This window comes from Aspergillus stella-maris (genome assembly GCF_047715825.1).
Source record: "Aspergillus stella-maris strain CBS 113639 unplaced genomic scaffold BDV14scaffold_16, whole genome shotgun sequence".
Lineage (NCBI taxonomy): Eukaryota > Fungi > Ascomycota > Eurotiomycetes > Eurotiales > Aspergillaceae > Aspergillus > Aspergillus stella-maris.
The window spans coordinates 158,406-173,034 of record NW_027396810.1 but is presented as its reverse complement, the minus strand read 5'-3'; the positions used below and the strand labels follow the sequence as shown (position 1 = coordinate 173,034).

The 14,629-nt window shown below is 50.0% G+C and overlaps 3 protein-coding genes across 3 annotated transcripts; all 3 read right to left on the bottom strand.

The window, feature by feature from the left end:
• Positions 1–1,426: 1,426 nt before the first annotated feature.
• On the bottom strand, positions 1,427–3,201 carry BDV14DRAFT_207732 (SIR2 family NAD-dependent protein deacylase; the record flags this gene model as incomplete). Its single annotated transcript, XM_073775209.1, has 2 exons — positions 1,987–3,201; positions 1,427–1,464 (listed from the first exon to the last, which is right to left on the bottom strand). The coding sequence occupies exons 1-2, from the start codon at positions 3,029–3,031 to the stop codon at positions 1,427–1,429; spliced, it is 1,083 nt and encodes a 360-aa protein (XP_073629904.1). The 5' UTR covers positions 3,032–3,201.
• On the bottom strand, positions 3,202–8,625 carry BDV14DRAFT_33662 (uncharacterized protein). Its single transcript, XM_073776575.1, has 3 exons — positions 5,547–8,625; positions 4,710–5,499; positions 3,202–4,663 (listed from the first exon to the last, which is right to left on the bottom strand). The coding sequence occupies exons 1-3, from the start codon at positions 8,532–8,534 to the stop codon at positions 3,372–3,374; spliced, it is 5,070 nt and encodes a 1,689-aa protein (XP_073629903.1). The 5' UTR covers positions 8,535–8,625; the 3' UTR covers positions 3,202–3,371.
• Positions 8,626–13,078: 4,453 nt separating this feature from the next.
• On the bottom strand, positions 13,079–14,577 carry BDV14DRAFT_170397 (zinc-binding alcohol dehydrogenase family protein). Its single transcript, XM_073768198.1, has one exon. It carries the CDS (start codon positions 14,332–14,334, stop codon positions 13,252–13,254), a length of 1,083 nt encoding a protein of 360 aa, XP_073629902.1. The 5' UTR covers positions 14,335–14,577; the 3' UTR covers positions 13,079–13,251.
• Between the last annotated feature and the right edge of the window lie 52 nt (positions 14,578–14,629).

The following is a 14,629-nucleotide window of genomic DNA, read 5'->3' as shown; positions in this document are numbered from 1 at the left end:
GCGCTCGATATACCGCACCACGCAAAACGCATATCGCAATAGCCTATCCTCCCCTTTCGCAGGAACAGGCAACATCGCCGGATCGCATCGAAAATTCGTCGCAAGCGATAGCGGTTTTTGGTCTGAGGCTTTCCATTGAGCATGCGGGTAGCTGTGGATGGCGTTATACGAGTAGTACTGGTCCCAGAGAGTCCGGTTCATGAGGTGCGGCGAGTGTCGCAGGATTTGTGGGAATTCAGATCGGGAGGGAAGGTCCGGACTCATTGTAGCCTGCCTATACTCGCGGATCGCATGTTCGAGCTGCACGATCCAGAATGTTGTGACTGTTTGCTTGAGGTGGTCTGCGTCGTGCGTTTTATGGATGAGCCCGGGGTTGAACTTGAGTAGGCGGGTTAGGTGAGTTGTGTATGTTTGCGCTGTTGAAATTGCGGGTTCTGTTTCGCCCGAGGAAAGAATAAGGAAGTACCCTGCCTTCAGGTAAGTATAGTGATTCCATATCTTGAGGATGCCGGCTTGGAATTGGGCCCAGAATGTATCTGGGTCTGTGGTGTCTTCTGCAATGGCCGTTTCGATGATCGTTTGCGGGCCGTCTTCGTATACCGTCGCGGAATTTGAGGATGTCTTATCGTGTGCGGATTGAGGAAGAAGTTCTGGAATACCTGATTGGATCTTCTCTCTTCCAACAGCAGTATGCAACTCATCCAAAATATCGAACACCCCATCGCCCGTCCCCGAACTTACCCTGGACCCCCTCCCCAAAATTTTTCCCAAAAATTTATCTCTAAACTTCCACAGAACAGCCTCGTAGCTCTGTCGCAGATCATCCACTACTTCTTTCGAGACTAATTGAGAATCCTGCTTATTCAAAGCGACCCAGAAATACCGACACCCGGCATCAACCATATCCTGTAAAAAAGCAGCGAATACGACGGGGTCTAAAGTTGGTTCCTTCTGGCAATCATGTATCCAAAGAACGATTGTATCACTCGATAAACTGCACTGCACCATGGGCTGGAAGTCGCGCATTGATGCTGCGGCTGGCACTTTTGTTATTGAATCCAACCCCAGAACGGAAGAGCAAATGAAAAGGAAGGCGTACCCGTCATCTCGCGAAACCACCACTCTGTGTCCACGGGGTACTCGACCGTTTCGCCCATGTAGCTGATCGCATTTGGACTTTTTGTTGGTAAAGTCTCGCTTCCAGAGGGGTATCTCAGACGCTGGATGAACGATGTTTTCCCACTTCCTTCCTCGCCCATTACGAGGACTGTGAATGTGCGGCCGAGGAGCCATTTCGCGAGTTCTGGTATGCTGTTAGTCTCAGTCTTTCAAGTACAAGGGAGAGAAAAGACGAAGGGATGGGGGGTAGTACTATTCATCATATCGGATTTGATTGTGTAAGATATTGAGTCTAATTTCGTTCATCTCAAACCTGTGGCTCTAAACCACGATCCAAATGGTCCGCTGCTCTTCACATCACCTTCTCTTTATCGACAGATAATAATCATGGTGCCTGTCAGGCAACACCACAATTTAGAACCAGGTGTTCTCTCGAAGGAGTCATAGTCAAGTAGCGGAGAGGTAACGATGCGGGCCACGGTGGCCTCTCAGTCCTCGGCTAAGTCCCAGGCATGAGTCAGTCAAGTCAATACTGATTTCCAGGAGAATACGAAGTGATCAACAAGGTCGACATAAGCTCAATGGCTACTCGCAAGGTACTCCTCCTAGTGCAAGATTATCTACGACTGTCAAATTAGTGTTGAGATGGGGGACCTTGAGGGTTACTTAAGGCTCTTAAATGACGTTGCATTCGGTTGAGCCTCATGGGCATCTATGGTTCGGCCCGATGATTCTATTTCTGGCTATATGTATCCTAGGAGCATCTTGTTATGATGGGAAACATTTGACGTTCCTTTCATTTCCGCAGATTATCCCATCAAGATGTCACCTACTCGTCCTTCCCACCACCCCCACCCCCTCCCCTACCACCCAACATAATCCCCTTCAACTTCTCCCCCAAATGCCCCTCCAACATCCGTCTATGCCCCTCCGAAACCCCCATGCGGACTTGCATTTTCTCCGCTGCTTTCTGTATACACTCATCCAGACTCGGCCCATCATCATTCCACCCCTCTTTCTTCAAAGCCTCCTCTTTCCGGGCAACAGCTCCTTTCCAAAGGTCCTCGAGTTCACCTTCCCACCCTAATTTACGTGCCATCTCTCGGGCTCCATCGTCACAGCTTCCTAGCATCAAAACATCGTTGTCGCGAGACCCCACATCCCCGGTCCTCTCATTATTAATGAGCACCCTCGGGACAGAGTCCCGAACTTTCCGCGGGAGAACAGAAACAGGCGCAACTTTCAAACTTGTCCCCAGCACAATCAACAAATCCGTCTGCGGCAGAATATCCTGTTCCCTCTCATCAAACTCCTTAGGCAGACTCTCTCCAAACATAACAATCCCCGGCCTAACCACACCACCACAGCTTTCAAGGGTACAAATCGGCACTTCGCCTTTCTCAATAGCACCCCTCATGAGATTGTCGGGGTAGTCAGCCCGACATTTATTACAGTACTGCCTTTCCCAATTCCCATGGACATTCAATACCCTCTCTTTACTAACCCCCGCATCGCGTTCCAAGCCATCAATATTCTGTGTAAACACAAACCTTAACACCCCCTTCTTCTCAAGTAGAGCCAGGAACGCATGTCCAACCGTCGGTTTCAAATTCCGTGGATGTCGCGCGCGCGCAATCGCATAAAACGGCTCAGGCGTATGTTTGAAGTAAGAAGAGTGGAATATGGCTTCTGGGTAGGGAAGTTGTAATGGCGCGAGGCGCGCGTAGAGGCCTGTGTTTGGGGAGCGGAAGTCGGGGATTCCGGTTGATGTTGAGAGGCCGGCGCCTGCTAGGACGGTTATGTTCTTTATGGAGCCGGTGAGGATTGAGTTGCAGATTGAGTCGAGGGTTGTGCTTTGGGAGGTTGGTTGTTGTTCTTGGGGTTGGGTTTTGGGGGATGGTTCGAGAGACATTCTGGGCGTTATTGTTGGATTCGGTTATTGGAAATGATGTATTTGTGGGTATTTCGTTGGATGGTCGCAGGCGTGTAGAGCTCGAGAACTATATAGTCTGGATATTGCTGGGGCCTATTAAGGCGTTCTATATGCGCTGGCGGCTGAACGTCACCTAGGAAACTGATCATGTGATGTAAGACAGGCAGTACAGATTCTGAGAAAATGCTAAGGCTGCAATAAATACAATTCGCTGAAAAAATTGCCTAAAGAAACCATGAAGAAGTAGGAAACAGGTATAGAACAGAAAACCACAAAACGCGAGACTTCCGAACACAGGACACCACACGAAATGGCAATACTAATCCAGCGAATCCGCCGAGTATTCAATCTGCTGCTGTTGCACCACCCTCGGGCGATTATTCAACTCCATGATCCCCCTCTGCGCCTCAAACAGCCTCATCTGCTCTGCATAGCGGTCCCGGTCAATCCTGGCGCGGTCCTCGTACCCACTCGTGAGAAGCTTCTCGCGTCTTGACACAATCGCCGCTTCTTCCTCTCGACGCACCTTTTCGGCGTTCCAGCTCTCTTCTTGTTGCGACCTATCGAGAATTGCTAGGTTGCGGCGGTGCTCAATCTCCCGTGCGTGGGTGTCATCTTTTCGTCGGTTGGCGAGCTCAGTGACTTGTCGCATATATGCCATCTCCGCATCGTAGCGCTGCGATGTGATGCCTGCTTGGCGGGTCGCAGATTCATGTTCGATCCGGGCTTGTTCGGACGCGATGGCGCGTGTATTCTGTAGGGTCATCTCGTGACGCGCTTGCAAAGCGGCAAGATCCTGGTCGGTTTCGGCGCGGCGATTCATGAGGCGGCGTTGGTGGTCTTCTTGCTCCTCTAGGATCCGGGCTTGGCGGGCGCGTTCGTTTTTCATAGCGCGAACAATATCGTCGGGTGGATTGATCATGTCGGGTGGTTGCTCACCTTCGGCTGCCCAGTAGCGATCGCGACATTCGAACTCGAGAAGGAGGTCGATGAGACCCGAGCGCTGGGTTGGCGGGGCTTTATTCAGACCGCGAGAGACATACGCAAGAGGGGAGTATCGGAAGCGGCCTTCCTCAAACAGATTAAAATCATCGTTAATATACTCGCTCATGAATACGTCAAGTAGTGCTTGGGTAACGACGATGGCGTTGGGGTTGTCGAGCGCAAAGTGTAGGACAGTCCGGCCTTTGGACTTTCGCTTGACGTCGCCGTTCTTCTTGAGAAGAGACATGGCAGCTTTGAGCTGGCTGACTGGCTTGTTACCCGCGGCCATGCATAGCTCAGCGAGCGCTGTGCGCCCTTGGAACCGCGAACAGGCGTAGTCGCGTTGTTTACCTTCGATGAGTAGAACCTGCAGAACGCTGACATTGACTGCTCTGGCAGCTTCGTGCAGAGCTCCGTCGCCGGGCGCAGCACCAGCATTGACTAGAAGACGGGCAATGTTGCTGTCACCGAGCGATGCCGCAAGGGCCATTGGAGAGATACCGTTGGTCTCGAGGGACGGGTCAGCGTTGTAGTGTAGGAGCGTGGCGACCGCTTTCTTTCGCGAGCCGAATATGGCCAGCTGGAGAGGGGTACATTTGGAGATGTTCGATTGCCAGTTGACATTCGCTGGAATTGTCAGTAAAATTCACTTAATGGGATGTTGGGTACTTACCTCCTGCAGAGATGAGAATCTCGATAATATCGTCCCTGACGGTCTCCTTGGAAAGGGCCCAGCATAGCAACGAGACATTCTCTTCGCCAGGCGACAAAGGCAATGTCGCCCTAACCATTGGGTCCACCGGAGCTCCCTTACCAATCAGATACTGGAGAAGTTCAATCTCGTTGGGATACAGCTGAAGGAGTTGCCACAAGAGTGGCCCGCATTTCGGATGCTCGAACGTCAGGTCAGGAGCCGACATATGTGAGCAGAATGCGGCTGCGATCTCGCCAAGGCTCTTGGGATTGACGCCAGATATGAAAACAAGTGGGAAAGCGATGGTCATGTAAGTTCTCCGAGGGCCCCAGGCAAGCAATCCTCTGATAAGACGCGCATTGCCTTGGGAGGCTGCCTCCACCAAGGGGGCGCCATCGTTGTAGTTTACGTCCGCGCCAGCTTTGAGGAGATTCTGGACGAACGCGAAGCCAGCAGGTGTCGAGGCGGCAGTATTGATGGTCTCGAGTAGGGCCATGTTGACTGGTTCACCAGTTGCGCCAGCAGCTAGCAAGAGAGATAAGACTGCCTCTTCCTGTTGCGAGCTTGGTCGTTTCCCGTTGCCCCAGACCGTCATGAAGATCTCTGTGACACCATCGCGACCACGGAAGTGAGGTTCGAACAGGCGAAGGGTCTCGACGTCGTTGGTCATAACCGAGTGCAGGATACTTTCGCCACCCTGGTGGAAGACCGACGCATTGGCTTTGAGGAGGCATTGGAGGAGTTTCCGGTCGCACGTCGGTGCATGTACCTGCACTTGTTAGTTGTATTGATAAAAAAGGGAATGTGAAATCGTACCGTCTTGACAAGTAGCTGGTCAATCGTCAACTGCGGCTTGAAGATAGCAAGCAGAAGCTCGACAGTGGTAAGGCGGACTTCCGCCTGTAGAGAGTCGAATGCACAATCCAGCGCAGCCGCGATGGCCTCTTCCGTAACACTGTATCGCAGGAAAAGTCTAATAAGATCAACGCGGTAGTTGGAGGATTTGATAGCACGGCACATGGGTGTGCCCGTGGCGTAGTTCGGGGAAGCCTTGTTCTCCAATAAAAGTTCGCAAATTGACGCACACATCCAACCTCCGTCCGCAGCAGAAACAAGAGCCTCCTCGCGCAGACGCTGTGCGATCGGACCGGCTTTGAGGAGGAGCTGATATGACTCATGCTTCGCGCGGATGTCGTGGAGGGTCATGGCTAGAGCGAATCCACTGTTGAGCGTTACGGTAGTCGGCTCGTGACGGAGTAGGTGGGCAAGGAGACCGAGATCAAGCCTCGAGACAGCCTTGCGCACGGGAGCGCCGTCTTGGTAATTAATCGAAGCGCCATGCGTCAGAAGAAGAAGAACAAGTTCCTGGTTTCTTTCCTCATCGGTGGTATCGATCGAACGCAGGAGTGCTTTGTCAAGTACTTCTTGCGGCATGCCGATCGCCAGAGGCTCCTGGAGGTATCGCAAGTCGGTAGCTTTAAACGCAGAAACGAGGGCTTTTTCGAAAGCCAATTCCAGGGTCTCAAACGTGGGGTGCGCGTCCAGGAACAGTTTGTAGCATTTAAACATGTCCAAATCGATAGCATCAATGAAGATGCGGCCTTGCTTGTGATTGACATCCGCGCCGGCCTCGAGCAACATGTGAAGTACTCCAACTGTGGTCTCATGGCGGAGCTTCAGGCCCTCCATTTCATGTCGAAGTGCTACAGTACCGGTGTTGCCGGAAAAGTCGTGTCCGCTCATCAGAAGAATCCGAATCTTCTCAAGGCGAAATCTATCATTCTGGGGAAGGTCAATCGCGACCAGAAGAGCGGCGCAGAAGTCAGATTCTTCGAGATGATCATACTGAACGAGAAGTTCAAGAAAGTCAATGTTTGTGGACGTTATCGCTTTCTTGAGAGCCTTTCCGTTCTGATATCCAGTATTTGCTTCGCCAGTAGCGAGTAGCAGAGTAGCAAGGGTGCAGCCGGCGTGTGTATCGTCAATGCTGTCCACGAGAGCTTGAGAGACCTGGTCGCCACGAGCTCCAGCGTGGAGAAGCGAGTGTACAATTTTGTGTCTATGCCCTTCGCTGAGAGTCATTGCGATGGGTACGCACGTCGACAGAACCGTGGCCGAAGGAAAGCCTAGAAGAAGGACCTCGAGAATGTCATGGTCAGAGGCTCCTACGGCCAACTGAAGCAGGTATCCCTTCTCCTGGCTAACGTCAGCGCCTCCATCAACAAGTATTTGAATAAGTCGCTTGTCCCGGCCGGTCGGCGTAATCATAGCGATCTTTAGAATCCTGTCGACTGCAATACCGGTGGCTCCCGCGTCGAGTAGTTTCCCTGTAAGTCGATACTTGACATCGGGCGAGAGTCTCTCAACATGGCCGAACACGGTATTCAGTGATTGAACAGACAGCTGGTACTGGAGTATGGCATCAATAAAGTCTTCCATCTCAGAGGCCACTGCGTAGTCGAGAGCAGCAGCATTGCTGTAATCCACGGAGGCACCCTCTCGGAGCAGTAGCTTAACGCTGGCAAGATCTGCCTTATGTACTCTCCCAATCAGGGCTTCGTCCACAATTTCCCCGGAAGCCCCTTGGTCGAGCAGCAGCTCGGCCAGCGCACGCCACTTGTCGGGAATTATAGCTTCACCATACTTTGTCTTGCCGATGTCACCAAAGAGCTCTGTAGCAATATTATGGTCGAGTTTCCCTCTGCCCAGAATTCGGGCCATTTCCAAGTCGACCTCATGCACAGCATGTCGGTATCCTTCCGCACCATAGCAGTTGACAGAAACACCCTTGTCCACGAAGAGCTCCACCAGTTTCATCCAGCGCTGTCGCACTGCACCTCCCAAGGCAAGAGAAACGGGTTCACCGGCGGCACCGCCATTCAGCAGCAGTTCAATGAGCTCGTATTTCTTTTCGTCCAGCACCTCCATCTTGAAAAAGACAAACGAAACTATAGGCGCGAGCGTTTCCGGTAGCGGTGGGTTTGGGCTCATGAAGAGCAGCAGGGCAAGGTCGTTGCGCTTAGCTCGAATAGCCCGCTCGATAGCATCACCGTTGTGAGCGTTCGCGTCTGCGCCGTGGGCCAGAAGTAGTTGAACAACTGGTGCACTTCCCCGTTGGACCGCGTCGGGGAGAGCGTCGGTAAGAGTCGCCAGGTCGACCGGGGTCTGAGCTTGGAGTAGGAGTCGCACAAACTCTTCATCGCCAGTGCTCACCATATTTAAAAACTTCTCTGGGCACGTATTGGGATCGCCGTTCTCTTCGAGGAGGATTTGGGTATATCGCTGGCTGCGCATCTCGAGGGCGGTCGGGAGCATTCGATTCACAACGTCCTGGCTAGCAGAATGAGCAAGGAAATGAAACATGTCGGTCTGCTTATATCGCATCGTACTGCACAGCAGTAGGAAGATGAGATCGTCGGTTTCTTCGTCGCCAGCCTGCTGTCGCCGTGCGAAACGACCGATCCGCGCCTTCTTCGGTTTCTGTAGTTGAAAGCTGTTCCAGACGCTTTCTGCGATGCCGACCGATCCCGAACCGTTCACAATATCTGAAAGAACACCGCAGTAGTCCTCGTACGACCATTTGTCCTTCTTCACTTTTGCTGATACCGATGTGGTCTTGGACTCGCCCGTTCGTCGTACTTCGGAGGCTTGAGTGAGGAGCAGGTTGGCTTGGTCTTCATATTCTTTGAGCGTCAGTAGTATGTAGGTGGAGAATAGTGGTAAGAGACGCGTAAAGTCATCTGCGGGAACGTTGAGCTTGGTGCACCAGGCACGAAGCCAGCCCTCGTCCCTCCCGTACGACATGTTTGAGTACGATAAGGAAAATTATTACAATATTAGGTGGTAGATTCAGAAAGTAGTAAAGAAACTTGTCACATTAGAAGAGAGGGAAAGCAGTTGAAGAAAGTGCAAGGATGCGGCCGGCGCTTGGGTGAGGCACAAAGAGGCATTATATCGGAGAGTTGAATAAGGCTGAATGCTGGGCGTCATGGGAAGCGCCCGGTGCTCAGCCCCGCCGGCGATTCGCCAGTAACACTGGAATAGCTGGGAGCCAATGAGCCTCTGCCTTGCTGCTGAAGGAACTGTCTGACAAGGTCTTGTGCTTGAAACGGCGCGTTTGCGGGATTCATTGGCAAGGAATTTCCCTCCACGTCCTTGACCATTTAAGTCCCGCTGGTGTTCATTGTCTTCGTACTCGGACTCTGGCTGAGACGCTGACTATCTTGCTAGTTGACTGGGCAGAGAAGGATGTGTTCAGCCATGATTGCAAACTTCTATTGGGATAGTAGTGGTCATCAGGTTGGCGCCTCTCTGAATTGATGTGTTAGCTAGAGCAAGGTCCCCACACTGGCGGTTACTGAAACTGCCATCCAAGTCCAGCAATCCATCTTGTCCATCGAGCCCGGCGCTATTCTTAGCTCAAAGAAGTCGCTCATTGGCCGTGGTAGTCACGGATGTTAGGTTGCAACATTTTGGAAATTGGTACGGAGTAAGTCTGGGTGACGGCGAAAAGGCCAAAGGCCACGGTTGTGTGTGGCCTTTTCGCATAGCAGAGCGTGCAAAACTCGCTATTCCTAATTTAGCTTTAGCGCCTGTGGACAATACTTCGCATCTGTCGAACTTCGCCACGTACGTAATATTTGGTACACCACCCGAAGAATATGAAGGTCTGATTCGATCAATCTAGCTACGATACTGCACTAAATACAGTCGAAATAGAGGTAAGCTAACTAACTAGATTAGGAAATAGAAAAGATATAAGTAATGGCCAAGCAGGCGCTAACTAATAGTAAGTTCGGCGTTGAAGCAGAATACTAGCAATCTGGGTCCTCCAGTTTCTGCCCCTTATTTAGTTGTCCCTCATCTTCCAGACGGCGTCTTTTTCCGGTCGTTGTTCCCTGGTTTTCTGGTTTATTTTCAGGCCGTGTAGGCAGTTGAGCTAATTTATCAAAGGCCTGTGCAAAGTCGACTCGTGTGACTGGTCGCTTTTGACGCCAGTTGTCTTTTTGATGCGCTTCTTCCTCTTGATGATCCCCATCTCCTTGTCCTTCTTGCTCTTCTTCCTCGTCTAGGTCAATATCTTGCCGGGTAGATATATCAGGCGGTAGAGGTTATTGAGAAATTGAATGATCAAAGGTCTTTGTTGATCCCAAGTCATCAAACGCTTTCAAAAAGTCAAGTTGAGTGACCGGACGTTGCCAACGCTCCGTTTGATGCTCTTTTTGAAGCTCCTCTTCTCTTTGGAGTTCTTCTCTTTGGCGCTGCTCCTCTTCCTGCTGGCGTTCTCTCTGCCCCTCAGATTTTTTGAAAGCTTCTGAAATTTCCATCTCCTCAGTACCTGGAACAAAAAGAGGAGAGATAGCGCGTTCGTGCATGTCATGCTTGTATGGGTTGATACCAAGTAGCAGCCCCTTCAAGACTTTGCCTAAGGACGTAAATTATACACACTGCCTCACAAAGAACGTAGTTACCTTTCCACAAGATGGAGCCTTCCTAGGTGGGAACCCGCGGCGAGCATTCAGTTTTGTCTCCCTACTTAGGGTTAACCTCCAGAGTGGTGGATTACCTAGCGCGGCTTGGTCAAAAGACTTGACAATGCAGTCAACAAGGGACCCAAAGATGTCATTGCTGAATTGATATTGGTCTGGTGGTCTGGCCTAAAGAAGAGTAGACTTTGCAATCTGTTAATTAGGAGAGAGCTTTAGAAGCTCCTGGATTTCATTAGAGTTAAAGCCCAGCCTCCTTGCGAGAACGGCCATACAATGTAAAAGTGATTTATTTAGTTTTTGGGAGTCTGGATTTACAATAGCATCGTCACTCTTGGGTTCCTTGATTATTTCTAAATAGTGGCGCATGGAGAAGATCTATAACTGCTTGTATGCAAGCTTAGCACCATGTTTGGGGGAAATATAAATTTTTTGGAAGTCACTTTCTAAAGTCTGAATTAAAAATTCCTAAGAGGACGGTTTAAAGATGTTTAACATGGCTGTTTAAATAGTGCAGTGGTATTTGCTGAAGGATACTAAGCATTTCATGCACTGGGCGCATGCCGTAAGGTACCACATATTCTGGAAAAAGGTGTATAGCAATGGAATGATTGTTTTTCTTTCCTTTAGCATATCCCATATTTCGTCACAATCTTGCTTAGTCAAATTTGGGAAGACCTGGCCGCTAGATATCTATCCGTGAATAAGGTCTTGGTCTTCGTCTAAAACTCCTGGGGCACGAAGTTGCAGCCATTCAATTGTACTAGCATCAATCTTCAACATCTTCTCACTGTTGTTCTGCACCAGTAATAACCAAACTTCTCTTAACTGAACCAGGGCATTAATCACCTCCTATGTATGATGAGAATCCATAATATCAATCAATGGCTGGGGCAGACCATACCTTGTCACTTCCATCCAAGCAAAACAAAAAGAAAAAACATACAACAGTAGGGATTCGCATGTGGTCACCCACCATACTACTAACCTACCGGCGTGTGGCTTAAGTACGGCTGAGCGGACGGGAAGCCCTGTTCTCCACACCCTGTGGTCGTATGTACTGGACAGATAACTAGTAAAGTATTTAGAAGAAGCACTATAAGAGACAGTATAGAAGAATTCACATGTCTCTCTGCCTTTAACCCTACCTCGGTATTCCAGTCCACCTTATTCTGTCCATCAATGGAGCACAACTCTTGTTCGCTCTCATACTGGTCAACAGGCACCTCTTAGAAATTGGGAGAGGTAGCTTATTTGCCTCTAAAAGCCGTCCAAGCCATATACGCATTGAGGGAGACACTCAGAAGATTTCTGAAGTCTGGATTTCCAACCCAACAGGGCGCTAGTACCGAGAATAATATACTATGCTAGCCATTGGCAGTATTAGAAGGTGCCCAAGCCTTCATTAGCTCTCCAGCAGACCACCCAAAATCAAGCGCACGTCACGGCAATTCTTTGATTAAACGTAACACCTTACTCTCGCCCTACGAGATGCAAAAAAAACTTGTTCTGATTAAAGTCTATACCTGGATGTACTGGACTGCCCTGTTTTGATTTTTGTTAACCGTTTCTTTAGATAGATTCAGCCCAGGTAAGGTCAACCTCGATTAGATAGCCCCTGTACATGCTTAAGAAGAGCATGGTTAGCCCGACCAGTGAGACCAGGAGGCCCTTCCACAGCTTGTTGTTTTCTAGCCTGAGGACTTGAATAAGGAAAGTCATCACGAATGCCATCAATGCTGGCCAAGGGTTGTCGTAGAGGCTTGCCTGGCGGCCCTGCTTGATATCCGATCTGGTCGGGGACCCGACTGGGTGGGGATTTGTGCCACCTCGGCTTGCTTATGCATAGGTTTTTTTATTAGTGATCGCATCCGAGAAGTGCGGTACTGTCGGGACAGATTAGCAATCAGCCCAGTGCTCATTAAATGCCTCGACGCCGGAAAACATCTTGGCCTCAAAAAGGGATGCCCTCGTGATACGGCGCAATGCGAAGGTTAGAGCAAAAATTTTCAAATGAGGAAGGTGCTGTACAAAACCTCCGACGACAACCCAATGGCAGGTTCAAGGGCCGGAGGTTGGATTGGAGAAGCGAGGGTCTGCACTGATTGGCTAGCGGGTCTATCTAAACACACGGGAAGTTCCAAGAACTAGGGTCGGTTGCGAGAGAAATCTTATGCTGTTCTTGACCCTCAGCGGATGAGAAAGCCTAAAGCTCCGAGATAGATAGAAATTTGAGTTATTTTGTGTGAAGGTCACCAAAGTGAACTGGGTCTGCGCCCGCTCGCCTTCGCAATTTGGCTTCGTCCAAGCATAGAGTGTGATGGGCCCACTAGGACTTGGATGGTCTTTCTGCCGCTTTTCAGGAGATATCGCAATTCTAGTAAAGCTCGATGATGCGGTGGTACCAACTGTGAAAACAGGATAAAGGCTTGATGTTGGACCTGAAGTGAGACGGAAACTGGATGCCACGTTTTCGTCAGCTGAGGATGCTATGACTTTGTGATTGCGATCTTGTGATGTGGGTGTTGGGTTCCGTATATTAAGCAAAGTGGAACTCTGGCTGGTATTGTCGCGAGAATTAAGGCGTGGCTTTTCAGAGAAAGAAATTATCAGCGTATTGCTGTCATAGTATAGTCTCCAAGAATAAGAACGGATTCATGAGACTAAGTCCAAGCGTAGGTGGCGAAGGAGCGCCAAGGGTTAACTATACCCCGCAAGCCATATGTAAGGAAAGTTTTGCTGAAATAGTATCATATTAAATAGAATTAGAAGCATGGATAACCAAGACTATAAATGTAAGATATCATATGGTAATAACCTAAGTAGGTCAAGGCCTACCCAGCACTTCGCCCCAACCTAAGGCCTTGGGACGTTACTTTAATGATGAATAATTCAGAACAATGGTCTTCCACCGCGCAGGGCTAATTTATCTTTACGCATCTGGAATTGAATAGTAAGAACTAGTGGTACCCCAGAAACCCCAGGTCCGGAGAAACACGTTGTATGGAGACAGGGTGAGAAGTACAGGACGTCAATCACTTGAACTCGACGACAAGCTTCGTGCCTCGACCACCCCCCTGGCGGAGTGTCTCTAGACCTTCAAAAATTTCATTGAATCCGCCCTTGATGGTTGTGATGGATGGAGGCCTCACAACGCCAAGACTTAACAAGGTCGATAAATTACCGTAAAAATTGCTGATGACCTCGCGGTCTACTGGCTTCACTGGGAACACGGGGCCGAGGGGCGCTAACATCTGAAACTTCCGACCAAACGCAGTGTAGACCATGAGGAAAGTATAAGTCACGTTTGCCTTCTTTGCCTTTCCTTGATCGAGAAGCGTGACCACTTTGCCCTCTCGCAACACGTCGGCACAGAAAGCGGCAGAGGAGCCTTCAGAAAAACAGTCGAGAGCTTTTGTGATATTCGGATGGGCTTTCTTGATTTCGTCAATGGATGCAGAGGAACGGTAGTCGTATACTGCATCGGCGCCATAGCGCTTTGCGAGGCCGAAGGAACGTGGCGAAGACGTTGCCACAACCGTGTATCCTGCTCTTTTGGCTAATTGAATAGCGAAGAGACCAACGTTCGAGCCTCCTGAATAGATGAGAATAGTCGGTTGGTCACCTTGTTGAGCGCTGCGTCCGTTCTCAATATCCACCCAGGGAATATCGAGGTACGCGAGACTCAGCATTGCTGTGGCTGCAGGGATTCCGTAGGTCGTCGCTTCGCCCAAAGTAATTTCGTCAGGCACCTTCCAGGCCAAGTCTCCATCGACCTTGAGGTACTCGGCGAACGAGCCAACGTCGGGATACAAACCGCCGTGAACAAAGCCAGCGATTCTGTCTCCAACCTTCCAACGCCGTCCTGAATTCTTGCCGACTTGAGCCACCTCGCCTGCATAGTCACAGCCAATCGCCGAATTACGTGGCGAGAGAAAATCGATGTCTTTGAAGTCGATCGGATTCAGCGCGACCGCACGAACCTTGACCAAGACCTCATCATCAGTGATGCTTGGAATCGGGACATCGTTGACTTGTGCGCCCTGCCCCAGTGGACTACCGAGAGCGAGACTCAGTAGACGTTTCGGCAAGAATCGTTGTGTGATAACCGCTTTCATATTAATTTGGTATTATTATGAGCTCAGGTAGAGTTGGTAGGAGATGGAATACAGGAAGTACTGAACAGATGAACAACTCGTGCGTAGTGCTAGATTGTAAGAATATTGGGGAAGAATGAAGGGAAAAGTGGGAAAAGAAACTTGATATAACTTGATTTTTTGCAGGTCGGATGAACCGCAGGCCGACGGCAGCAAGTGCTAATTACCAGGCGATTGAACCCATGTCTCAATCGCAAATCGCATTCCTGGTCGCTAGCTGCGTGTATGGAACGACTGGCGAACATATTATATCATT